We start from the raw sequence: 25,870 nt of genomic DNA, 5'->3' as shown, positions 1-25,870 counted from the left end.
GCTGTATATTCTCTACTAACAATCATTATTATTTTTATTTATTTTATAATTTACGAAATAAAAATCAAGAGCAAATCAAATAAAAATAATCTCTTTTTTTTTTGAGGTCGCATCAATGACAAAATGGAAGGTTAAAACAGTATAAGATTAGTTAACACTTTGATTTTAAAAAAGTTTCTTGCAATTACGCACATATTATTTTAGGAAATTAGAAATGTGAATTGATGTCAAAACAATAGTCGAGCCTCCATACTTATCAAACAGCTGAAAGTCTGATTAGTGGTTAAAGAGGTTTGCGATACAGGGTGACCAGTGGATTCAAAACGAAAAACAAGAGAAAATTTATAATTTCAATCAGTACATTTATATAGAAGGGCACCCTGTACAAAGTCCGAAAGGTTATTTCTAGTGTTATTTCACTGATAACAGTTGCACACGAGCATGCATACTTATAAACAACAAGTGTAAAAACACTTAATCAAACACAAAGCGAATTTTTATATTTTACCACATATTTGTCTATGTATTTATATCTCTATCTCTTGTGGTCTACTCATTATTTCAAGAGTGCCTCAATTCACGCCCTCGTCATGGGGCAAGTGAACTCCACTCATTAGCTCAATCAGTATATTATTGAGCTGGGGGCATGTCTCGCTCCGATAATGCTGACGCTCCCTATTCAAAGTTCCCTCTTTACTTCACATTTTTGTTGTTCTCTCTCTCTTTGGGTGTTTCTCTCCTCATTCTGTTTTGCTACGCGTGCATTTACATGTTATCTGTTGAGTGATATCCTAGATTATGGGAGAAATGGGGTATTTTCACTGCGTTTTAATGAATGAACTTTTCAAAAATTTATGTTATATTATGTCATGAATAGCAAATAGAAACAATATGTTGTTAATTTAAGCATGCTAAAGTTTCCAAATTCAACTGAAAGCACACTCTTAAGGTTAATTTTGTAATTCATATTATATTTAGTGCATCTATGAGTTAATACTTATCATATTTAGTTACACTTTGGAGTTTTTAATTAAAATTGTAGAAAAGAATTCGCTCTGATTATATTAAAAATATGTTTCAGCTTTGACATTAACATCCTTATATTTTTATTGTTTATTTTAATTTTATATAAATAATACAAGTAATTTAATTAAAAAATTGTGCTGGAAAAATAAGAATAAAATTCTGGAATTTTGTAATTTTAAGTTATTGATAAAATTACATTCCAGAATTTTATTCTTATTTTTCGAGCACAATTTTTTAATTAAATTAAGCTGTCATCTGTGAATATGACTAGCAGTACTGGGTATATGTTAGTCTAGCATTGACTCAGTTGTTTACAGTTTCTTGTATTTTTATTCCCGTCTGGCACAAAAGTTGTGACGTTGTTTTCACCGTCGTCGTCGTCGTCGTCGCCGCCGCGGTTGTTGCTGTTGCTGTTGCTGCCTCAATCGCTCTTGTCCGTTCCCATTGCCAGCTGAAAGTCAACGTCGCTCAGTCTCTTCAGTACAGCCGTCGACTGCGGTGCTTTTAGTTGGTGTCTGTTCTCTATTCTGTTTTGATCGGTTCGTTTATCGTGCTCTCTTGCTGTAAGTTAACTTTCACTTATTGTTATTGTTATTATTGGTTCTTTGTGTGTTTGGTAAAACAGCGAAGCTCAACAAATGTTTTTAACCGGCAAACGGGCGGGGTCAAAGCAATGTTAAAAGCGAAACTACTTGGCCAAGATCTGAAAGATACATTTTAGATATAGCTACTTATAGATACATATACTACAGCCAAATCAAATCATGTGGCGTTTCCAAAAATAAAAAGGGGGCACGTGTCATCGCTCTTAGAAATTGGCAAAAAAAAGTCAAATAGAAATAAATGAAAATCTTTTCGCTTGTTCCGGTTTCTATCTGCTACTCTGATATTTGCGCTATATAAGCACATGCATACGATTGCGATTGTATATATATATATAAACAGGTTATCAGCTAGCCCATAACCAAAACAACCAAAAACCACACTAGTCAAACACACTCACACACAGAGAGCTGACAAGTTTTTGATAATAATAAGTGTTCATGGGTCGACAAAGTGTCTCTGCCTCTGTGGCTCGTTTGACCTTCATGCTCTTTCTGGAAGGATGGCCTTTTAATTTGTTGTTGTTTTTCAAGGAAGCCCACAGAGGAACCGCATAATATACATACATATTTATACATAAGTATCCCCAACAATGGCGGCCAAAAACGGTGACTGTAAGTGAAAATTGTTTAAGCTTCACACTCCTCTTCCCGCTCTCTGTTCAACGCCCTTTTGTCACGCCTCTGCCTGATGATCAATTTGCACTCCTCTAACTCTGCCAATCCACTTGAATCCACTCCAAAATCAATCCCTGTCTTCAGTTTAATCAGTTGACTAACCTAATTGTTATTGCACCCACTTTACCTCCTTTTTAATCAGCAAATCAGATTCTGGAATTTGTTTGTAATCAATCTACTAAAACCTAGAGTATTACATTTAATTTGTGTAATCTTTGTAGCTCTAATCGAACAAATCATTGTCTTGCATAATTTGATTTTGCTAATTAACAAACTGAACTAGTGATTATCTAATCATTTTGTATATACAAGACATAAAATGCATCGTTTAATATAAAGATTCCAAGTCAAAGCAAAATGAATTTTAATGATTTGCTTATAAATGAATTTTAACTACTCACTAACAAAATTTCGTTATATAACAGTTAATGCATTTAAATAATACTTATATTTATTTTGTGGTAGATGTTTATGTAGAAGACTTTCATTTGATATTGATTTTTGATGTCAAATCATTGATAAACAATATAATATACTATATTCTTATCTTATCACAAATATTTTGATTGCTGTAATTAATGTAAAACACTAGTAATGCCGAACTTTTGCAATTTTAACACTTCAATTTTAAGTGCTAAAAATAATTAAAATTCGAAAAACATATTTAAAAATATCAATGTTTTTTACGGTGCATAATTATAGCATTGAATTATTTGTTGTATAATTTATTTGAAATAAATTTGTTATGTTTTACCTAATGAAAATTTTATTTTGTACAAATTAATTAGATTTTATTTTTTTGATTATCGTTATGGCTGTAACTAAATTACGTTGCAAGTTTTGCTTTACTTTAAGCAAAATAAAAAATTTTCCAAAATTGCATAGAAACTGTGATTTATTGCTTGATTGTATTTCATCAGCCAAAATGTCTCAACAAGGACCCGCCTTCGATTCGAACGCGATGACGCTGACGCGTTTTGTGTTGCATGAACAGCGCAAGTTCAAGGATGCCACTGGAGATCTGACCCAGCTGCTCAATTCCATACAGACTGCAATCAAAGCGACGGCGTCGGCGGTGCGCAAGGCGGGCATTGCCAAGCTCCATGGCATTGCTGGGGATGTGAATGTGCAGGGCGAGGAGGTGAAGAAATTGGATGTGTTGTCCAATGAGCTGTTCATCAACATGCTGAGATCCTCGTACACCACTTGCCTGTTGGTGTCCGAGGAGAACGAGAATGTTATTGAGGTGGAAACACAGTGTCAGGTGAGAGATTGAATTCTTTGTAAATTATTGAATAATTTAATCCTTTTGATTGACTTCTTCTTTGGCACAGGGCAAATATATTGTTTGTTTCGATCCCTTGGATGGTTCGTCCAACATTGACTGTCTGGTGTCCATTGGCTCCATATTTGCCATCTATCGCAAGAAGAGCGAAGGTGCGCCCACTGTGCAGGATGCTCTGCAGCCAGGCAATCAGCTGGTGGCCGCTGGCTATGCACTCTACGGTTCCGCCACAGCCATCGTCTTGGGTCTGGGAACCAGCGTCAATGGTTTCACCTACGATCCGGCCATTGGTGAATTCATCCTAACTGATCCCAATATGCGTGTACCCGAGAAGGGCAAGATCTATTCCATCAACGAGGGCTATGCCAGCGACTGGGATGCTGGCGTCTTCAATTACATTGCTGCCAAGAAGGATCCCACCAAGGGAAAACCCTACGGAGCCCGTTATGTCGGCTCCATGGTGGCTGATGTGCATCGTACAATCAAATACGGCGGCATCTTCATCTACCCAGCCACCAAGGCAGCGCCCAATGGCAAATTGCGTCTGCTGTACGAGTGCAATCCCATGGCTTACCTCATGATCCTCGCCGGCGGTCTGGCCAGCAATGGCAAGATCAGCATACTCGACATTGTGCCACAGAAGATTCACGAACGCAGTCCCATTGTGCTCGGCTCCAAGGGCGATGTCGAGGAGGCGCTCAGCTATATGAAGTGATTTCTAATTTAATAAATTCTTAATAAATGTTTTTTATGTAAATTTGTTTGAATTCAATTCCTGGGAAGACACTTTGCTCAGAGCCTGCACTGACATTCACTCTAATGCAGATATTTTTAGTGCCTAAAAGCAGGCTACACTTTTCAGTAAACTCTCTTTTGTTTATCGTAAATCTCAAAGCAAACTCCAGTTAAATAGCTGTGGGTTGTATTTTCCATTTGTCAAAGTGATTGACAATAAATGCAAAGTGTAAAGCTAATAATGCCACCCTCTGAATAGCATCGGATCACAAACTTGAGTTAAATAATAAATGCCTTAGATCTCGCGGCTTACATATTTAAAGTTTGTTGATTTCAAATATGTTTTTATTCATCAAAATGATACAATAACAAAATAAAATAATAATTGAGACAACAAATCATAACACAATGAATTCAGAAGCATACAAAAATAATAAAATTCTGTGACAGCAAACAATTTTTCATATAAAATTTATAACAAACTTTAAAAATATTTCTTCTTTTTCCCAGTGAACAAACATTTCTTATGTACTCTGTTTCTTTTTTATTTATAAAAAACAATATGTGTAGTGTGACTTCAATTAAGTAAAATTGAACACTTTAGTCTTAACGTTATGCTCCCAATTCTCGATTTGCGGTTGGGATGTAAAAATATTTTATAATCTACGTATAGAACTTTTCTAAAACTTAACAATTGCAGCTCCTTCAAAAGGCATTCGCCTTGTGCTTGGGCACAAAGCTAAACCCTTGTGGAACAGTTCCCAGCAGCATTTCACTGAGTTTCACCCAATCAGCGGCATTGTTAGAGCTCATCAAAGTCTCCATTTCATCGCGTCCACGATACTTTTGTGGCCGGGCATTGATCTTTTGCGGTGGCGATTGCTGTAGATCCTCGGGTATGTAGCGATAGAGGAACGACTGCCACTCGAGGAGAAAGCGACGCGTGCTCTCCACTCCCTTCGTATCCGAGCCCCAATGCTCGAGTCCATAGTTGCAATAGCGGCGCAGCAGCTCAAAGCGTTGCGATGATGTGGGTGACCAGAACTTTTGCTCCTTGATCTCCTGGAATATCCAAGGCTTGATCAGTGCACCACGTCCAATCATCACAGAGCTAACATGCGGAGCCTGCTCTCTGCGTTCCACATAATCCTGATAACTAAGTATGTCACCATTGCCAATCACAGGCATCTCCTTCGCCTGCGCTGCACACTGCTCAATGTAATCCCAGTTCGCGGACTTGGTATAACGCTGTTCTCGAGAACGTCCATGCAACGTGACCGCCGAGGCGCCCCACTCCTCCACAAGTGGCAGCAGTTCATGTGCCACACTCTTGTCCGCATAAATGCCAGTGCGCATCTTGACCGTGAACGGCAACTTATTGGACAAGGCGGCACAACTGCGCACCGTCAACTCCAGAATGTTGGTGCGTCGCATCAATGCGCTGCCGCCACCCTGCTGATAGATCAGATCAATGGGACATCCAATGTTCAGATCAATGTAGTCCACACGTGCGGTTTCATGCAACACCTGAGCGGCCTGTGTGATTACATTGGGATTGTTGCCGCACAGCTGAACGCCAAAGATGTCCTCGCTCTCATGGCGCTTGGTCAACGCCCACTCCTGCCCCAGACCCTTGAGCAGTGGCACTGCACAGGCCATTTCGCCACACGTGATGTCGGCGCCAAACTCCTTGCAGATGCGGCGAAATGGCAAATTGCCAACTGTGGTTAATGGCGACAGCACCAGCTTTTCACGAAAATCAATAACTGGTTTGCGAGGCGCATCACGTCCACTTGTAGAATCATCAATGGCGCTGCCAATGGGCTTCGTGGGCTGATCCTGCATCACTTCTTGTTGTATATCTACAGGAACTTCGTGTTTCGCTTCCTGCGCTGTTTCTGTTGCTGCCTGCCCTGTTTTTTGAGTGGCTTCTTGTTTCTTTTCTTGCTCTGCCTGCTTTCGCTCATCACGCAGCTTCTCCGCTAGCTTAATTACTTCCTTGCTTCTCGTAAAATCATAATCGTGCTTACGTAACCGAACCTGCAGCTCTATAAGCATATCAAATTAATTACAGAACTAAATTACAGTAATTATAGCTATTTACCTGCGCTGATACCATTACACGTGGTTGGCGGCGTCTGTTCGTTGTAGTGTGGCGCCTTTATGTTTCTGCCCTCCGCATCCGTGTGCGATTTAGCAAAACGGCAGGTGACGCCCCGATTGCAATGGCCCTTCGTCGCATACACATAACACTCGCTGCCCAACTCCTCGCCCTTGGCTGCCAGATACGCGTCCAAATCGTGCACGTAGCGACAGTTTTGCAAGGCACAAGGTGCTCCGCCGGGTCCTTCGATCAATGAGTGGCAGAGATGTGAGAAGCGCTCATCCTTGAACACAGGGCGGTTCTAGAGTGAATCAAAATGGTAAGCTTTAAGCCTATTCATTGTTAACAAATTGTGCACCTTATTTTGGCCACGTTTGCGTTCCTTTTTGCCGCCGCGTTTGCTGCCGGCTTCGTTTTGCGTATCGGCATCATCCTCGTGCTTACGTTTGTTTGACTCGCCCTCATTACCACCGCTTTGCTGGCTTCCATTTGCCTCTCCTATTAAATACCTGTACATAATAAATAGTTATTATACATAATTGTTTAAAAATTAGCTGATAACACTAACTCTGGCTTGATATAACAAATTCCCGGCTCCATGTCGCTGTGTGTACTAAAAACAACTGAATTTAGCACAAACAAATCGCACGTGCTTAGCTGCAAAATAATCGATGTATCGTAATGTTATCGAATTCCCAACAGCTGTTTCGGCTGCACAAAGCAAACCAATGTAAACATTGCATGAATTACACGATTGTATTATACAATATCTTTTTTTTTATAATATTGTGATTTTTTTTGTATGTATGATAAGTAATTATTGTTTTAGTCCGAATTCTAGAAACCAACTGATGAAGTTTGTTTACTTTATTTGCATGCCTGTTAACAGAGCCTAAAGTTTACAGTTTCTGTAATCAGTATATGTTGTTCATAACCCGATCAGCTGTTCGCGATGGTGCAACTATTTAATGTTTTATTAAAATCCACAAAATCAGTAAGGCTGCAATTATAGTCTAAAATATTTTTATTAAATAAGCAATTTTATAGCCCGCGCGTGCACACTTCCGCTCCAACTTTTTGGACACATTGCGACTCACAGTACGCGGCGGACATGGCGGCAATGGTTTGCCGCGCTACGGAGGAGTTGGTGGTCAAGGCGGCGCAGTCTATTTCGTAGCCAAGGAGGGCTTAACGCTGCGCAAAATGGCTCAGGGATTGAAGGAGAAGCGTGTGATCGCCTCTAGTGGCGAGGACAGCAGCAAATTGGCTATATTTGGAAGACGCGGTGCCGATCAGCGTATCGAGGTGCCAGTGGGAGTTCAGGTCTACGATGAACAGCAGCAACTGCTGGCTGATTTGAATGAAGCAGACGCCACATGCATTGTAGCAGGAGGTGGCACCGGCGGTTGCACTGGGAACAACTTCATCGGGCGACCTGGTGATCATCGCACAGTGAATTTGGATCTAAAGTTGATTGCCGATGTGGGTTTGGTTGGATTTCCGAATGCTGGTAAAAGTACGCTTCTGAAAGCCATTTCCAATGCAAAACCAAAGATTGCCGCGTATCCCTGTGAGTTAATACACTTTTTAGATAATCAATTTCATTCATCATTTTTATTTTGCTATTTTATTTATGCGAACATGAAATGTAGATTGTAACCAGTCTACCCAATTCTGGTTACAATCGACAGCAATCGATACCTTGCAATTTAAATTTGAATTTGCCAGTTTATAATCGATTGTTTCTTCTTTTTGCAGTTACCACAATTCGTCCACAGATCGGCACAATTGAATACAGTGATCATCGGTCCATTAGCGTTGCTGATTTGCCTGGACTGATTGAGGGCGCACATGCCAATTTCGGCATGGGTCACAAGTTCCTCAAGCACATTGAACGCACACGATTGCTACTCTTTATGGTGGACATTTTTGGTTTCCAACTGAGTCCACGGCATCCACATCGTGATTGCTTAACCAACATCTATGCACTGAACAAAGAGCTTGAGCTTTATGATCCGACGCTGTTGGAGAAACCTTGCGTTTTGCTGCTCAACAAAATGGACAAAGAGGGTGCAAAAGACATATTGACAAGGCTAAAGCCAAACATTAAGGATCTACAAAGTGGTCTAGCTGAATGTCCAGAGGAAGTGCGCCCAAACAGAGTATTGAAATTCCATCATATTCTTCCTATATCTGCTAAAAACTTGGCGAGAATCACTCAAGTAAAAAGGCAATTGCGTGAAACGCTAGATGATGTGGCAGCAGAGCAATTTGTTGCAGACGAATATCAAATCAAAGAAAAATTGCAACAACGTGTAGGAGTGATTGGGCCAAAAATTTCATAATAAAAGTTGAAACAATATATTTAAAATTAATTCGCTATTTCAATTTAAAAATCACAGAGATCGCTTCACAGTAACGATGCGATGACCATTTTAATCGATAACATCATAGATACATCGCACACAACCGCCAAATCTCTCGAAAGCTCATCACTTGTGCGAAAAACTTTGTTATGGTCGATTATAGTATTGTATTCCAAATTCCTTCATTACTAATTGCCTCGATATTCATTTTTGTTTGTTTTTAATAAAAACAAAACAAAGCAATTTGAAAAACAGCTAAAAAGTTGAGCCGTCAGCCGCGCTGTAATTGTAGCAGTTGGTATATATTCCATTTGTTTTCGCAACAAAATAGTATATTTTAAAATTGAGCTTGCGGTCACGCTGCTCATCACTAGGCAACCCATAAGTCTCACACATACACAAGCATACACAACACACACGCAGTTGTTGTTGTGTCGCGTCGCGCTAAAAACACGAAACGAAAGAAAAATGTTGAAAATTTCAACAAAGCTCGCGCCCAGTGAAATAAATTCCAATTGGTGCTCAATGAATAATGTGTGCTCAAATGCTAACTACTTAAAATGTATGCGATTGAATTACGAACGGCGTCTTTATGGCATTTAATTCGTAATTTCGAATATAAATGACATTTCGATACATACACACACACATATGCATCAATCTTAAAAGAGGGGCAGAGAACAGTGAAAAACTGGTATATAAAAGACGACGCCAAATGAAAAAGACAGGGCGAGACGGGTTGAGCGAGAGAGAAAAAGAAAAAACACAATACGCCACAAAGCAGCAGTAAAAATTAAACGGTGTAACAATTTGCCAAAAAACAAATACAATTATTTATCTCGCTCGTAATGTCACAACACAACAATCCCCCCTCGCATCATCATCACTACTACCAGCAACAGCAGCAACAATTACAACAGCAACATCACCACCATCAGCAGCAACAACATCACCACCACCAACAACAACAACAACAGCTACAACATAAACAAATACAGCAGCAACACAATTGGTACTCACATGTTGCTTCCTACCCTCCCCACCATTCGCAGGCCGCCGCAGCCTTTGCGGAGCCCTGCAAAGCCAGCAGCAACAACAATAACAACAACAACAGCATTATGAATGCATACGGCTCTGGAGTTGTTGCAAGTGGTACGCAGGCAACGTATTATGGGGCAGCAGCAGCAGCTGGTGGTGGGGTGGGATATAACCTTGAGGCCAATACTGTTGCCTATGCGCACAACCAGCTGCTGCAGTACCAACAACAACAACAACAGCAGCAACAACAACATCACCAGCAGCATCAGCAACAACAACATCATGTGCTTAATCAACGCTCTTATCTGCCGCATGGTTCAATGCATAGCTCTTATCCTTATATCAAGAGCGAGCCATTGGAGTTGCCCGATGATAGACAACGACAGCCACAACAACAACAGCAGCATCATCAACAACAACAACATCACCAGCAACAACAACAGCATTTCCAAAATCCTATGGCACCGCCGCCAGCTCCCGCCAATCATCGTCACAGTCTCGATGCCAGCGGTGAAATGATAATAAAATGTAAGTATCGAGAGCTTTACGAATATCGATAGCGCATACGCACACACACTTTTCGCCGACTCTAACATATGCATACAAAGCCAACTCACACGCATAAACGGATGTAAATGCAAAACACAAACAGTGTAATATGCATTTGTGGTACAGAGACACACACTCGCTTACACAAGCACACGCATACACAGCAAACAATAACTGACAGAGAGTGTCAGTGAAATTCTGTATAAGAGACTGAGACTGGGAACTGCGACTGAGACTGGGAATATTGCGAGGCCAAATTTTCCTTCTATATAGCGTAAGTAGCCGTAGTAATTTCAGGCTCCGTTTTTGGCGTCGCCGAATCAATAAAACGTTTAACGTTTTGTAGCGCTTCTGAAATGTGCTGAATTGAATTGTGTTGAGTTACGGTGAGGCTCTTGCGATTAGTTCGTTCGGTTGTTTTTTCGGGTTTCTCTGTATCTGTAGGTCTGTTTCCAAGTGCGTTTCGTCGTCAAGTTCTATGTGTATCTATTATATATATATAATGTAGGTATATCAAACATTTATGTGCATTTTATACTTACTATAGATAGATGCTTCGTTATATTACCGGCTATAACCCTAATGTTTATATACACACATTTCCTTTCTATTGATGGAATTTTGATTGCTTCAGTGTACGAGTGAAACTTTGAAGTCTTGATTCTTATGTAACGAGTTCGTTTCCCAACAGATTATAAACTATGTATAAGTATAGAATGGAATTACAAAGGGCGGGGCAACTAATAAATATCCAACGTAGCAAAATGATGATATAATGCAATAGACTATCCAATTATTTAATAAAATAAAAAATACAACAATCAATCTTATATATATCTTTCGTTTTTCTTTCTTTTTGTATTTGATTTGATTATGCTGAGAGAAAATTAGAAATTTCATATACACTCTTGCTTGCTGTTATCTCTGTATGCTTGCTTATCACAGCAGTTGTGTGTTGCCCCGAGAGAAGAACTCGACACAAAAATTTCTTATACTCCTCTCATATGTATAAGTGTAAAAACCATGGCAACAGAAAAAAGTGAAATAAATAATATCTGAAGTTCTGGAAATATTTTTGGTTGGTTAGTCTTGCAGTATCATTCAATCTATTCAATTGTAATTTATTAATGCGCATCTTCTGTAGTTTTTCTTTTTTTTGTGTTCGCCATATTTTCTTAATTTTATTCTGTTTGCTGTGCGCAATGAAAATATGGTATAGAATTTGTATTTTCACTTTAATCTTTTTTTATTATTGAGTTCTTATTCCATTCTTGAAAAAAAGAAAGAAAAATAAATTAACGAGGACAATCTCTTATTTCAACTAATATTTGTGCGAGTCTAAAGTTTATTCATTATGCATTAGCGATTATTTTTTCACTACACGTAAAATTTTTGCTCACAAGATTTGTGTCGATAAGAAACCGAAAATAGATTTCTATATTTAAAATTAATTTTAAGTAAAGTGCACAATCACCCAAATGTGAACAAAGTTCAATAAAGAGTTGAGATCAATTTTATGGCATAGAAATTAAAATTCATAATATAATAATAATGAATATAATTGTTTGTTTTGTTTTTCAACAGCGGAACCCTATTGACGAACATGCCTACAAATCAAACTATATCGATGATAATACGCCGTTTGTTGATTTTAGTAAATATCCCGAATTCGGCGACGATATGCTGAGTCCGAAGGTGGAATTAACCGTCAAGGACGAGGGCTATGGCAGTCAAAAAGTTCCCGTAAGTTGTAAATAAAATGTTTGTAAATAACTAGATTAATAATATTTGTTAATTTTTAGAACCCGCTTAGCTATCCGCGGCGCAAGCTGCAAACGGATCGCTCATCGGAAAGTCTTCCCATATGCCAGCGTTGCAAGGAGGTGTTCTTTAAAAGATCGATCTACTTGCGACATGTGGCCGAGAGCAGTTGCAACATACAGGAGTATGACTTCAAGTGCAACCTCTGCACCATGTCCTTCATGACCAGCGATGAGCTGCAGAAACACAAGCATCTGCACAGAATGGACAAGTTCTTTTGCCACAAATACTGTGGCAAGTACTTTGATACAATTGCCGAATGCGAATCGCATGAGTACATGCAGCACGAATATGAAAACTTTGTGTGCAACGTAAGTATTACACAGAATGTTTTGTATTCTCATTTATTAATCGTTGAATTTTGATTTTGCAGATGTGCTCCATGACGTTTGCCACGCGGGAACAACTCTATGGTCATTTGCCGCAGCACAAATTCCAGCAGCGTTACGATTGTCCCATTTGTCGCCTGTGGTATCAAACCGCTTTGGAGTTGCACGAGCATCGTTTAGCGGCGCCGTACTTCTGCGGCAAGTATTACGCACCCGCTCAATCGGCAGTTCATCAGCAACAACCACAGCAACAACATTCACATCAACAGCATCAGCAACAGGCCAACTACAAACTTCAGGATTGTCACATGGGCACCATTGAAAGTAAGTCGATGAAATACAAGGAATACTGCCCTTATCAGTGTTATGGTAGATTAGTTCGGGTTTGGATAAGGAGCTATTCAAATTGTTGCTGATAAAGTAAAATACTTTGGTTCATAGAAGATAAAGGCTTCGAATTCCAAGTTCAATAGCCTTGGCCTTTTTCCTATCAGGATTTGATATACTATTTTCTTTTTTGTATACAAACTTGGTTATCTTAATTAAAATTTCATGCTAACTTAGATAAAGTGCTGTCTAATCTGAATGGATTTGTAGTAATATATTTTGATAAAATTCAAATTAAATTTCTTTCTTATATAATAATAGAGAAAGCATTTTTAAAATTATTTCTCTTAACCTAATTTATCAATAATGAAGAGTGAATTTGAGAATTTGATAATTTGGTTTGAATTGATTTATTATATTATATATGACCTCTGTTGCGTAGCCAACAATTTAAATTGTTTAACGTCTTAAGAATTTCTTCTTAAAGTATTTTAATTTGCATTGTTGTTACCTAGCTATGGCTATAAGACAACCTAATTAAAATATTAGTTGCTATACAACAAAAGAGTATTTATCTATTAGGGTACCTGATAGATCAATTCTGGTTTATATTACTCATAGTTCCTTTTCAATTAATTGTATTCCTTTCTTGCAGTGCCTTCGCCGCAACACAAAACTAATACATCATCAGCAAACGCATTGCCGGCAACAGCAGCGCTCAATTCGTTGTTGCAACAGCGTCAAGCCAATGCCGATAATGCCGCATTGTTTGCTTCCACATTGAAGAACGAGGCGAATGTGAAGCTGGAGCGAAGCTACAGCAATTCAACGAGCGAATCTGGATACAGTCTACACGATAACAGTAGCTACAACAATGCCTATGGCAGCGACAACTCGATTCATGCGGCTGCCGGAGGCGGTGGTGGCGGCGGCTCTGGTGGTGCCATTGGAGGTCCGCAGGCGCACTCCTCCACACTGGACGACTCGGAGGATGCTCTTTGCTGTGTGCCTTTGTGTGGAGTGCGCAAGAGCACCAGTCCAACGCTGCAGTTCTTCACGTTCCCCAAAGATGAGAAGTATCTGCATCAGTGGCTGCATAATCTCAAGATGTTTCACATTCCGGCATCGAGCTATGCGAGCTTTCGCATTTGCAGCATGCACTTTCCGAAGCGTTGTATCAATCGCTATTCATTGTGCTATTGGGCGGTGCCTACATTCAATCTGGGCCACGATGATGTTGCCAATCTGTATCAGAATCGCGAGCTGACCAACACATTTACCACCGGCGAAGTGGCACGCTGCAGCATGCCCAACTGCACCAGCCAGCGGGGCGAGAGCAATCTCAAGTTCTACAACTTTCCCAAGGATATCAAGAGTCTGATCAAATGGTGCCAGAATGCCCGTCTGCCCGTCCAGGCCAAGGAGCCGCGTCACTTTTGCAGTCGCCACTTTGAGGAGCGTTGCATTGGAAAGTTCCGGCTGAAACCGTGGGCAGTGCCCACCTTACATTTGGGCGCTCAGTACGGCAAGATCCATGACAATCCCAAGAATCTGTATGTGGAGGAGAAGCGTTGCTGCCTTAACTTTTGTCGTCGCAGTCGCTCGTCCGACTTTAATATGTCGCTCTATCGCTTTCCGCGCGATGAGGTGCTGCTTCGACGCTGGTGCTATAATCTACGTCTCGATCCTTCCGTCTATCGCGGCAAGAATCACAAAATATGCAGCGCTCACTTTATCAAAGAGGCTTTGGGACTACGCAAACTCTCGCCGGGTAAGAGAAGACCATATGCAAAATATTTGATTGAAGGTTGCTTTAAAGTCTTGTATTAAGAGAATTTTTTAGAGTACATTTATTTATATCCCGTTGAAGGAATTGAAAAGTAAATTGTAAGTTTTGATTAAGTAAGCTTCAGAAAAAAGTAACCAAAAAAAGTGATACAATTTATAAATTTATAGCGCCCGAGTTTTCTTAATTTAAATATGAAATTGAGGATTGTGAACTCCTTCAAATTAGTATAATTTCTACTTTAATTGATCAATTAATTCTTATTCAATATCTTTCTTGCAGGTGCTGTTCCCACGCTGCATTTGGGGCACAACGACACGTTCAACATCTACGAGAATGAGCTGTGGCCACCACCGACGCCTTCCACGCCCACAAACCACCATCAGCAGCAACTGCAGCAGCATCAGTTGCAGCAACACCAGCAGCAACAACAACAGCATCACAAATATCAACGTCAATCGGCAGCCTCAACATCTTCTTCAGCCAGCTCATCGCACTATGTGGATGCTGGAGACATGGGTGGATCGTACATGGGCATGGGCAACTCAGGAGGCTCTTCGTCCGGCCTGAATGTGAGCGACAGTATGGACGTGTGCTGTGTGCCGAGCTGCGAGAGCAAGCGGCACAATAATGAGAACATCACATTCCACACGATACCGAGAAGGCCCGAGCAGATGCGCAAATGGTGTCACAATCTGAAGATACCCGAGGATAAGATGCATAAGGGAATGCGCATCTGCAGCCTGCACTTTGAACCCTATTGCATTGGTGGTTGCATGCGTCCGTTTGCCGTGCCCACGTTGCAATTGGGCCACGACGACGAGGACATTCATCGCAATCCGGATGTGATCAAGAAGCTGAACATAAGGGAAACCTGTTGTGTGGCTGTCTGCAAGCGTAATCGCGATCGTGATCATGCCAATCTGCATCGCTTCCCCAGCAATGTGGCGTTGCTGACCAAGTGGTGTGCGAACCTGCAGCGCCCGGTACCGGATGGCACTAAGCTCTTCAACGATGCCATCTGCGAGGTGCACTTCGAGGATCGCTGTCTACGCAACAAGCGGCTGGAGAAGTGGGCAGTGCCAACGTTGATACTCGGCCATGAGAACATCGCCTATCCGCTGCCCACGGCAGAGCAGGTGGCCGAGTTCTACGCTCGACCCAGTGCACCCAACAATGGCGAGGAGCAGGGCGAGTGCTGTGTGGACACGTGCAAGCGTAATCCCAGCGTTGATGACATCAAACTCTATCGCCCGCCTGAAGAGTCGCAAGTGCTGGCCAAATGGTCGCACAATCTGCAGCTGGACGCGGCAAAATTATCCAGCTTGAGGATCTGCAATCTGCACTTTGAAGCGCACTGCATTGGGAAACGCATGCGTCCCTGGGCGATACCCACGCTCAATCTGGCGACAAACATTGAGAATCTCTACGAGAATCCCGAGCACCAAATGCTCTATAAGCGACGCACGCATCTCAAAACCAAACGTGCCGCTAATCACGAGGCGGGTGGCGTGAAACCGACGTGGGTGCCACGCTGTTGTCTGCCACATTGCCGCAAGGTGCGTGCACTGCATAATGTGCAACTGTATCGCTTTCCTAAGCTCAATCGCTCCACGCTGGCCAAGTGGGCGCACAATCTGCAAGTGCCGCTGGTGGGCAGCGCCCAAAGACGCCTCTGCTCGGCGCACTTTGAGCCGCACGTGCTCAGCAAGAAATGTCCGGTACCGCTGGCTGTGCCCACGCTTGATCTGAACTCACCACCTGGCTACAAGATCTATCAGAATCCCGCCAAGCTCAAGGCCAACAAGTTGTGCCTGCAACGCGTCTGCATTGTGGAGAGTTGTCGCCGGCAGCGTGGTCAGGGCGTGCAGCTCTTCCGGCTGCCACACAATCCTACGCAGCTGCGCAAATGGATGCACAACATACGCATGCGACCCAGAGGCGCCATGCGGCAACAGTATCGTATGTGCTCCATTCACTTTGAGACGCACTCCTTCAATGGGAAGCGGTTGAGTGCGGGAGCCATTCCAACGCTCGAGTTGGGTCACAATGACGACGATATCTATCCGAATGAGGCGCAATCGTTTGTTGAGGAACACTGCACTGTTGAGGGCTGTGAGGCGTCCAAGGAGCAGCCCGATGTACGTCTCTTCCGCTTCCCCACCGACGACGAAGATCTGCTGTGGAAGTGGTGTAACAATCTCAAGATGAATCCCGTGGATTGCATTGGTGTGCGCATCTGCAACAAACACTTTGAGCTGGACTGCATCGGACCCAAGCATCTGTACAAATGGGCGATACCGACACTGCATCTGGGTCATGACGATGAGCAGATCGAGCTGATTGACAACCCCAAGCCCGAAGAACGCTATGTGGATCCCGTGTTCAAATGCTGCGTACCGACATGCGGCAAGACGCGCAAGTTCGATGAGGTGCAGATGAATAGCTTTCCCAAGGACCCGAACATGTTTCAGCGCTGGCGACACAATTTGCGACTGGACCATCTCAATTTCAAGGAGCGCGAACGCTACAAGATTTGCAATGCGCACTTTGAGGACATTTGCATAGGGAAGACGCGGCTTAACATTGGCTCGATACCCACACTCGAGTTGGGGCACGAGGAGACGGAGGATCTATTCCAAGTGAATCCCGAGGAGCTGCAAAGCAATCTCTTTGGACGTCAGCGTCGAGTAAATTCTTCGATGGGCATGAGCATCAAGCAGGAGGACAACTCGGAGGTGGACGAGGACATTAAGCCTGACTTGAATATGTTGGAGGCAAAAGACAGAAATATCGCACAGGTGAGTGAACAATTTTACGGCAGAATCATTGATATTAATTACACTTCTTTTTGCAGGTAAAGATCAAGCGTTCTCTGGCGGATTACAAGTGTTGTGTGCCAGACTGTGGACGCAGTCGCTTGGAGCATGGCGCTCGCCTGTTTCCCTTCCCCAATGGCAAGCAGCAACAGAGCAAGTGGCGCCATAATCTTCGCCTGCAGCCCGATGAGGTGGATCGCAGCACACGAGTCTGCAGTGCGCATTTCAATCGTCGTTGCATTGATGGCAAGCAGCTAAGGAGTTGGGCCATGCCCACGCAGCAGCTGGGTCATCAGGAATTGCCCATCTATGAGAATCCAAAGAATATACCGGGCTTCTTTACGCCCACCTGTGCGCTGGCTCATTGTCGCAAGCGTCGCAGCATTGACAACGATCTGCGTACTTATCGCTATCCGCGTAGCGAAGATCTGCTCGAGAAGTGGCGCGTTAATCTGCGCTTGGCGCCGGATCAGTGTCGTGGACGCATTTGTGCAGATCACTTTGAGCCCATGGTGCGCGGCAAGCTGAAGCTGAAGACGGGCGCAGTGCCCACGCTGAAGTTGGGTCACAACGAAGGCGTTGTCTTTGACAATGAGGCTATTAAGGCGGGACTGCAGCAAGAGGCGGAGGAAGGTGGCGATCAGGAGACCAGCACGGAATCGCTGGTCAAAGTGAAGCAGGAGAGACTCGATCCGGAAGAGGAGCCAACTGATGATGTGGACCACGAGCAGCAGCACGACGACGACGATGAGCAGGCAGATCATGGCTACTTTGATCCTCTAGAGCTGGTCGAGACGTTTGCTGAGCAGCACAGCGCTGAAGATGAGGACGAAGTCAATGAGGACGATGACGAAGATGAAGATGAGGATGAGCCGGGCGACGATGATGAGCTGCTACTACCAGACACACCGCCTGTGAAGCGACTGCCGCCTTTGGTGCTGCCGCCGCGGCGCGAGAAAGCCGTGAACAATGTGACGCCCATCTGCTGCCTGAAACATTGTCGCAAGGAGCGCACGGCGAGCCATCAACTGAGCACCTTTGGGTTCCCAAAGGATCGGCAACAGCTGCTCAAATGGAGCGCCAATCTACAGCTATCGCTTGACGATTGTGTGGGACGCGTGTGCATCGAACACTTTGAATCAGAGATGCTGGGCACACGCAAGCTGAAGCAGCATGCGGTGCCCACCTTGAATCTGGGTCACGCAACGCCCCTCAGCTACAGTTGCAATGGTCAGGCCTTGAGCATCTACGATGCACAGCCGCAGCATTCGGTTTTTCGGCTTTGGAGCCTGAAACATTGCCGCAAACGGAAGCATCCAACGGAACCGCCGGATCAGCAGCAGCGGCAGCTGGATCAGAACCCCTCAACGATGATGACTAAACGACGCTGTTGTCTGCCCAGCTGTGGCAAGCAGCCGGAGGTGCATGGCGTGCAATTGCAGCGACTGCCCAGCAATCGCATTCAGCTTCGCAAGTGGCTGCACAATCTCAAGCTATCCCCAATGCTAGACAGCAGTCAGGCGCGTCTCTGCAGCGAACACTTTGAGCCGGAGCTGCTGGACCATGTGGAGGATGCGGTGCCCACACTGCGACTGGGACACGATGACACGCACATCTATCGCAATCGTGGCAACATCGCGGCAGCCTCCACGTCGAGTGCCTGCTTGGTGGCCAGTTGCCCGTGTGCTCGTCTCAATCTCTATCGCTGTTACGATCTGCCCGAACATCGTCTGGTGCAGCAAGCTTGGCTGCAGTGGTTAGAGCTGCCGCTGCCCCAACAAGCCAGCGATGGCAAGCTCTGTGTCATGCACTTCATGCAGCTCTTCGAACAGGTGCCGCTGCCCGCAGAGTTGCCAGGCTCGGTGCTCCGTCAACTGCAGGAGACTTATGATCTCATTGGAGGCTCCACGATGGCCATGAAGTTGCGCTGCGCTGTGCCCGGCTGTTACTCGAAGTACACGGACAACATCAGGCTGACCAAGCTTCCCATGTGTCCCGGCATGTGCTCCAAATGGGTGCACAACACCAAGATCAACTACGATGCAACGCGTCACTACGTCTATCGCATATGCATGCTGCACTTTGAGTCTCGCTGCTTGGGACCTGTGCGTCCCAAGCTGTGGGCGGTGCCAACGCTGCACTTGAACCACAACGATGCGAATATCTATCAGAACCCGAAGTTGGATGGGCAATTCCCGTCAGCTCCAGTGCCGCCTCCTGTGCCCGTTGCCATGACGGCGTCGGTACCCGTTGCTTTGACAGCGTCGGTGCCCGTTGAGTTGCCACTGCGCATCAAGACGGAGCTGGCTTTCAGTGGCAGTCCCAGCGCCAGTGCAAGTCCCAGTCCGCGTGGCAAGCTGCGCTTCTGCTGCATCCCCAGCTGCTTGCAACAGGCTACGTCGCAGACGCGACTCTTTCGCTTTCCTATCGCTGAAACGGCACTGCTGAAGTGGCTGGTGAATACGCAGCAACAGCCCCGTTTGGTGGATACCCAGCAGCTGTTCATTTGCCAGGATCATTTCGAGGAGGAAGCCATCTGCAAGAAGCAGCTGCGCAGCTGGGCGGTGCCTACATTGAAGCTTGGTCACGACGGCCATGTCATACCGAATGCCAGACACAATGGCAACATTGCCGACAGCCAGGAGAACAAGCAGACGTTACAGTACATCTGGGAGAACTATTGCTCCGTCTTGAGCTGCTTCCAGCCGCGTAGCGAGGAATTGCGTCTCTACGCTTATCCCACGGATCGACCCACCATTCGCAAGTGGGCGACCAACTGCAAGCATCGCTCCATGCAGGCCAGCAGCGATGGTTTCCAGGTGAGGTTATTATAGATTCTTTACGAATTGATTTATTTATTTTTACAAAATTGTTAATTTAACCTAGACTGTAGATTTCAATTTCAAATGAAGATGAATTAATTTTACGTTAAATTAAAAATTTTAAATTCTTTACAAACAAAATAAAAGGTTCGGTGATAAAGCGTCTTGCCTTATTTAATTTAATTTTCAATTATCATCTAATTTAAGAATGATACAATTTAATTTATTCGATACTCAATTAAATTCTGCTTTTAGGTCTGCCAGCTGCACTTTGCACCACATTGCTTTGACCGGGAGACGGGCGAGTTGAGGGAGGATGCGGTGCCCACGCTGGAACTGAGTCGATGCCTAAACGATGTGCATTGCATCGTTGCTGGCTGTGTGAAAGACGAGGATGGACCGCGTCAACGCTTCTACAAGATGCCCAAGCGCAGTGCTCAACTGCTTAGCTGGTGTCACAATCTGCGTTTGGATGCGGCAAACCATGGGCAGTGGGGAGCATCACGTCTGCGATCGCCACTTCGAAACGCAGTGCATCAATCAACAAAAACTGCTACGACCCGGCGCACGTCCTACTCTCCACCTGGGCCACGATGAGCCCATTGAATTGATGCCCAATCCAGCGGAATGGGATGCAACGGATGCTGCGGCTGCTATAGACAATGTATGCTGTGTGCCCAACTGCGGTCTGGCCAAGGATGAGGAGGAGGATGTGCAGCTGTTTGCCTTCCCCAAGCTGCGGTCGCTCGCCGAAAAGTGGCTACAGAATATACGCCTCGAAAACATAAGTCGCGAGCAGCTGATGCGACTGAGGATCTGCGGCGCACACTTCGATGATAGCTGCCTGGAGAGCAACGGACGTCCACAGCTGGGCGCCATGCCCACGTTGCAGCTGGGTCACGAGGATAACGGGAACATTCATCGCAGCACCGATGCTTCTGCCGTTAAGGCTAAGAAGTTCTGTAATCGAAGTGGCTCCAGTTATGACTGCTGCTATCCGCAATGTGTGGAGCTGCAGAAGAGTTACCTGAGGATTAGCTACGATCTACCACAATCGGAGGCACTGCGTCTCAAGTGGCTGGAGTACATGGGTCTGGAAAAGACGGAAGAGAAGCTCTTGAAGCTGTGCCCGCTGCACTTGGTGCTGCTCTACGATCACAGCGTCGAACACTTTGCAGAGGAACACACGCCCGAGCAGCAGTTGGACGCCAACTACGAAGACAGTCGGAACAGTGTGCGATTGCGAGTCATCAGCTGCGCGGTGCCCGGCTGCCGTACGCTAAAGCCACGCGATGGTGGCATACTTTATGGATTACCGCAGCGTCGCGATGTGCTTGAGATGTGGCTGCACAACATGCAGCTGGTGTTCTATGAGCAGCAGCGTTACATGTACAAGATATGCAGCAAACACTTTGAGTCCTGCTGTTTTATGGACAGCACGCGACGCTTGAAACCGTGGACTATGCCGACGCTGGAGCTACCGCCGCGCGATGCGGAAGAAGCACCCATTTATCCCAATCCCAGCGAGCAAGAGTGGCAGCGCATGAACGAACTGCTGGCGGTAGAGCAGCTGCAACCGCAACCAGAGGAGCAGCAGCAGCCAGAGGAGCTATGCAACTTACTGGAGCCAATTGTGAAGATGGAGCACATTGAAAGGGACGAGGATGAAGAGGAGCGTTACGAGTATCAAGAGCAGCAAGAGGAAGAACTGCAGCCGGATAATGTCGATGACAACTCACAGCAACCGCTGGCGCTTGAGGTGCTGCTCGAGGTAGGTCACGTGGAAAAGTGCACCACGTATGAGCAAATGGACAACGAGGCGAATTTGAGCTATGCCGAACAGAAGCAGCATCTGATGCACGGATATGGAGGCGGACCTTCAAGTGGTCACTTGAGCAGCAATGGATTCAAGTACACCGCGCGTCATTGCAGCGTACAGGGCTGCGATGTGACTGTGAACGATGTGAATGGTAACATTAAGCTACACAAGTTTCCCACCTCGCTGGATGCCATGGAGAAGTGGAAGCACAACACGCAGGTGGAAGTGGATCTGAATTACTCGTGGCGTTTTCGCATCTGTAGCTATCACTTTACCGAGGAATGTTTCCATGGTGCTCGCATCAAACGGGGTGCTATGCCAACGCTTAGTTTGGGGCCGCGGCGACCGCTGAAGATCTATGACAATGAGTTTGGCACCACTCTGCCGCTCCCGGAGCCGGAACAGCTGCAGCTCAAAGAGGAGAAACAGGTTTCCAGGTCAATAAGGATAGCGATATTAGTCTTCGGTTGCCGGAGCCGGCGCCGCCGCACAAGTCGAGCAAATTTTGTCAGGTCGATGGTTGCCCGAATCATTTGACCAGCGAGAACTTGACGCTACACAAGTTTCCACATGATGTGGACATGTGCGCCAAGTGGCAACACAATACGCAGGTGCCCTTTGATCCCGAATATCGTTGGCGTTATCGCATCTGCAGCGCTCACTTTGAACCCATTTGCCTGTTGAATATGCGACTACTACACGGCAGCGTGCCCACCTTGAAGCTGGGACCGCGTGCGCCGCGGGAGCTTTTCGATAGCGACTTTGAGGCCATTAACTTGCGGCTGGACAAGCAGAAGAACAGCAGTGGCGAACAACAATTCCCCATCAAACTGGAGCAGGACTTTCAGGAGGAGGAAGAAGCGGAGCTGAGCTATTTGGTGCCCGAAATGCAATTGCACGAGGATATGGAGCAGGCACACGGCAGATCGAGCAACTGGGAGGAACTGCGCTTGCCCAGCATCAAGCAGGAGGCTGAGGAGCAATCAGTGACCAGCTACAATCCGGTCAAGTCGGGCTACGACAAGTGTTCGCTGGTGCATTGCCAGCGTCAGCGTTCGCAGCACGGTGTGCACATTTACAAGTTTCCACGCTCTCGCCAGCAGCAGCAGCGCTGGATGCACAATCTGCGCATCAAGTACGACGAGCGACGGCCCTGGAAGACGATGATCTGCAGCGTACACTTCGAGCGCAGCTGCATCCGGCTGCGCAAGCTTTGTTCGTGGGCAGTGCCCACTTTGGAGCTGGGCGATAATGTGCCGCTGGAGATCTATACGAATGAGCAGAGTCGCCAGCAACTGGAAGTAGGCAGCGATTGTGAGGATATGCCGTTGGAGGATGGCTACGAGGATGACGATTACGATGATGATTTGGCCCAGCAGATGGCCAATGAACCGCTGGTAAAACGCGAACGTCGCTCACGTCTCGATCCCTTGCCGCCGGGGCAACTGCCGCCTTGGAAGATCAAAGTGTGCTCGCTGCCCTATTGTCGCAGTCCGCGAGGCGATGGCATCAAGCTGTTTCGGCTGCCCAACAACACCAGTTCCATACGCAAGTGGGAGCAGGCGACTGGTATGCGTTTCACCGAAGCGCAGCGCAATACGAAGCTCATCTGCAGTCGGCACTTTGATCCGCAGCTGATTGGAGTGCGGCGTCTCATGTACAATGCAGTTCCGACGCTCAATCTGGGTCCAAGGAGTGGGGAGAGTTCAGCTGCGTTGCTGCCTGATGTTGGACCACGCTGCTGTATGCTCGATTGTCAAGCGGAAGGCAAGGATGCCAAGCTGCACAAGTTTCCTAGTGGTAAGCTAAAAGCAAATTGCCAAGTTAAACCTCAAACTAATGTCTAATTTTTATTTTTTTACAGATCCCATGCTGCTGCATCAGTGGTGTCATGCACTGAATCTCTCGGACATTCAACGCTATCGTGGCAAGCACATTTGTGCCCTGCATCTGCCCGCCAAGACACCCAATTGCATTGTTTGCGGCATTGAGCAATTGCAGTTGCCACTCCTCGACTTCCCAGAGAATCGCAATCTGCGTGCCAAGTGGTGCTATAATCTCAAAATCGAACCCATTGCCAAATGGGACAACTCACGACAGATATGCAGCAAGCACTTTGAAAGCTATTGCTTTACTCAGCCAGGGCAACTGCAACCGGAGGCTGCGCCAACGTTGCATTTGCGGCACAACGATAGCAATATATTCCTAAACGATTATGCCATAACAGATGACAGTAAGATGCTGCGCATCAAGGATGAGCCGCTGGACAGCGACGATCTGATGCTGTAACAAAAAACACAAAATTCAATAATAACAATACTAGTAAGAATACAGGAGGAGATTAGTCAGGATGGAAGGAAAGCATTTGGAATAGCGTGTCATCATAAATATATACTTATGTGTTAATCAGAACCCCATGTGTATAACCCACATCATTTTAGCCTAGTTGTTTAGACCGAGATGAGACACTTACACAAATAAGTTAAATTATCAGTCGTCTACTGTTTATAGTGTGCTACTATTATGCATAGTAGTTAATCTAATACTAATTAATGTAATCCAGTGATTTTTAATGCGTTTTAAAATGGCAAGTGAAGACACTACAGAATATACGAGTTAGATTAGAAGAGAACTGGCCATATCTTCTACGTTTAAAGTTTAATCTAACATCACACATCAGAAACATCACACAGTACAGAGAAAATGTTCCTTAGGCAGCTTTTGTTTTATATAAGTTATTCATTACTACATTAATTCTGTGAAGGATTTGATTTGACATGTATTTATTTTATTTCATTATGATTACTTGATAATCACACAAATTACATATTCATCGTACTATGTAATATCATTGAGCATATACAAATATGTAAACCTGTAGAATATACAATACGATACAAAGTACTTGGTGTTTTATAAAATATACATACAAAAAAATATAAAATGAGAAAATAACTATTATGCTATTACCTTGATTTTTGACTAAACAAAAAACTATAAAATTAGAAAAAAAAACCTTCCCATTTAAATTACTAAATTACCCCATCATATTCTGCTACTGCTTGTCGGAAATGTCCTCACTTGTGTAGCTGTTCTCCAGAAATAAATTGCGATCCGATTTATTTGACTGCGCAAGAAAAAAAGGGTCATTAAACAATAGAGATGTTAATCCGGCTGCTGGACTCACCTCGCGGTATTTTTGCAAGTATATGGAAAGCGGTTCCACATAGTTGTCGAACCCCAAGTTGCTGAAGGCTACCAGCAAATCATCCCCGTTAACCGTTTTGCGGTTCTCAGCCACGCTACGCTCTATTGCCTCGCTGCTGATGAAGGATATAAACTCGGACACACACTCCTGTATGCATTCTCTGGCATCTTTGGCAATCTTACCGTTCTGTGGCACCGGCACTTTCATGATTTTTATGATGTTACAGATGGGCAGAAATCGGTCCTGTTCCCGCAACATGCTGCCATGTCCATCCTGTCTGTCCGATTCATCTGTGCGACGTCGTATATGAAAAATACTTTTTCAGACTACGATTATTCGTGCAGTTTTTTTACTTACCACCCGACGCCTCGTCCTCGTCTTTGACTAGTATATCGTTTAGATACTGCTGAGAGTCTTCGCTGTTGCTCATATTGTATATTTTTTATTTTTTAGCGTCTTAAGCATAAAATATTTATTTGTGCGCCTTGATTTGCCTTTTATTTATTTTGGTCTGCCACTCGTGTTGTTGTTTTCTTTCACACGCCTATGTTCCTGT

General features: G+C 44.7%; 5 protein-coding genes across 7 annotated transcripts; 3 read left to right on the top strand and 2 right to left on the bottom strand.

Moving 5' to 3' along the window:
* The first annotated feature begins 1,462 nt into the window (after positions 1-1,462).
* Positions 1,463-4,348, top strand: LOC117564228 (fructose-1,6-bisphosphatase 1). 3 transcript variants are annotated; one of them, XM_034242918.2, is made up of 4 exons: positions 1,463-1,589; positions 2,163-2,243; positions 3,227-3,570; positions 3,641-4,348. In XM_034242918.2, the coding sequence occupies exons 2-4, from the start codon at positions 2,222-2,224 to the stop codon at positions 4,304-4,306; spliced, it is 1,032 nt and encodes a 343-aa protein (XP_034098809.1). In that variant the 5' UTR covers positions 1,463-1,589; positions 2,163-2,221; the 3' UTR covers positions 4,307-4,348. The 3 variants fall into 3 exon arrangements, with proteins under 3 accessions (XP_034098809.1, XP_034098811.1, XP_034098810.1); XM_034242919.2 differs by having other exon boundaries at positions 1,511-1,589; positions 2,167-2,243; XM_034242920.2 differs by lacking the exon at positions 2,163-2,243 and having other exon boundaries at positions 1,475-1,589.
* A 500-nt stretch (positions 4,349-4,848) lies between these two features.
* LOC117564225 (tRNA-dihydrouridine(47) synthase [NAD(P)(+)]-like) lies at positions 4,849-7,104 on the bottom strand. Its single transcript, XM_034242914.2, has 4 exons — positions 6,999-7,104; positions 6,789-6,939; positions 6,431-6,731; positions 4,849-6,374 (listed from the first exon to the last, which is right to left on the bottom strand). The coding sequence occupies exons 1-4, from the start codon at positions 7,028-7,030 to the stop codon at positions 5,032-5,034; spliced, it is 1,827 nt and encodes a 608-aa protein (XP_034098805.1). The 5' UTR covers positions 7,031-7,104; the 3' UTR covers positions 4,849-5,031.
* Positions 7,105-7,316: 212 nt separating this feature from the next.
* Positions 7,317-8,795, top strand: LOC117564227 (GTP-binding protein 10 homolog). Its single transcript, XM_034242917.2, has 3 exons — positions 7,317-7,424; positions 7,478-8,000; positions 8,189-8,795. The coding sequence occupies exons 1-3, from the start codon at positions 7,383-7,385 to the stop codon at positions 8,773-8,775; spliced, it is 1,152 nt and encodes a 383-aa protein (XP_034098808.1). The 5' UTR covers positions 7,317-7,382; the 3' UTR covers positions 8,776-8,795.
* Positions 8,796-9,183: 388 nt separating this feature from the next.
* On the top strand, positions 9,184-24,869 carry LOC117565934 (uncharacterized). Its single transcript, XM_052003167.1, is given in 12 exon segments — positions 9,184-10,203; positions 10,276-10,315; positions 11,955-12,126; positions 12,186-12,515; positions 12,578-12,857; positions 13,516-14,631; positions 14,929-17,447; positions 17,504-20,284; positions 20,543-20,764; positions 20,766-22,559; positions 22,562-23,906; positions 23,971-24,869. Coding segments are annotated over 12 exon segments (11,583 nt in total). The 5' UTR covers positions 9,184-9,644; the 3' UTR covers positions 24,396-24,869.
* Positions 24,870-24,872: 3 nt separating this feature from the next.
* LOC117565935 (nuclear transcription factor Y subunit beta) lies at positions 24,873-25,866 on the bottom strand. The gene is made up of 3 exons (XM_034245320.2): positions 25,672-25,866; positions 25,294-25,604; positions 24,873-25,233 (listed from the first exon to the last, which is right to left on the bottom strand). Exons 1-3 carry the CDS (start codon positions 25,742-25,744, stop codon positions 25,162-25,164), a joined length of 456 nt encoding a protein of 151 aa, XP_034101211.1. The 5' UTR covers positions 25,745-25,866; the 3' UTR covers positions 24,873-25,161.
* Between the last annotated feature and the right edge of the window lie 4 nt (positions 25,867-25,870).

Source organism: Drosophila albomicans, chromosome 2L (genome assembly GCF_009650485.2).
Source record: "Drosophila albomicans strain 15112-1751.03 chromosome 2L, ASM965048v2, whole genome shotgun sequence".
In the NCBI taxonomy this organism is placed as follows: Eukaryota; Metazoa; Arthropoda; class Insecta; order Diptera; family Drosophilidae; genus Drosophila; species Drosophila albomicans.
Note: the sequence above shows the minus strand (reverse complement) of the source record. Positions and strands in the feature narration are given on the sequence as shown.

What these genes read in the sequence shown, in the direction of transcription:
- LOC117564228 (XM_034242918.2), top strand. Translation starts at nt 2,222, where the DNA reads ATGGCGGCCAAAAACGGTGACT. An exon ending in GGCGGCCAAAAACGGTGACT is followed by an intron (nt 2,244 to 3,226) that starts GTAAGTGAAAAT and finishes GTATTTCATCAG; the next exon opens with CCAAAATGTCTCAACAAGGA. An exon ending in AGGTGGAAACACAGTGTCAG is followed by an intron (nt 3,571 to 3,640) that starts GTGAGAGATTGA and finishes TCTTTGGCACAG; the next exon opens with GGCAAATATATTGTTTGTTT.
- LOC117564225 (XM_034242914.2), bottom strand. Translation starts at nt 7,030, where the DNA reads ATGGAGCCGGGAATTTGTTATATCAAGCCAGA. An exon ending in ATTTGTTATATCAAGCCAGA is followed by an intron (nt 6,940 to 6,998) that starts GTTAGTGTTATC and finishes TATTATGTACAG; the next exon opens with GTATTTAATAGGAGAGGCAA. An exon ending in GTGTAATGGTATCAGCGCAG is followed by an intron (nt 6,375 to 6,430) that starts GTAAATAGCTAT and finishes ATATGCTTATAG; the next exon opens with AGCTGCAGGTTCGGTTACGT.
- LOC117564227 (XM_034242917.2), top strand. Translation starts at nt 7,383, where the DNA reads ATGGTGCAACTATTTAATGTTTTATTAAAATCCACAAAATCA. An exon ending in TATTAAAATCCACAAAATCA is followed by an intron (nt 7,425 to 7,477) that starts GTAAGGCTGCAA and finishes GCAATTTTATAG; the next exon opens with CCCGCGCGTGCACACTTCCG. An exon ending in AAAGATTGCCGCGTATCCCT is followed by an intron (nt 8,001 to 8,188) that starts GTGAGTTAATAC and finishes TTCTTTTTGCAG; the next exon opens with TTACCACAATTCGTCCACAG.
- LOC117565935 (XM_034245320.2), bottom strand. Translation starts at nt 25,744, where the DNA reads ATGAGCAACAGCGAAGACTCTCAGCAGTATCTAAACGATATACTAGTC. An exon ending in CGAGGACGAGGCGTCGGGTG is followed by an intron (nt 25,605 to 25,671) that starts GTAAGTAAAAAA and finishes GACGTCGCACAG; the next exon opens with ATGAATCGGACAGACAGGAT. An exon ending in ACTTGCAAAAATACCGCGAG is followed by an intron (nt 25,234 to 25,293) that starts GTGAGTCCAGCA and finishes TTTCTTGCGCAG; the next exon opens with TCAAATAAATCGGATCGCAA.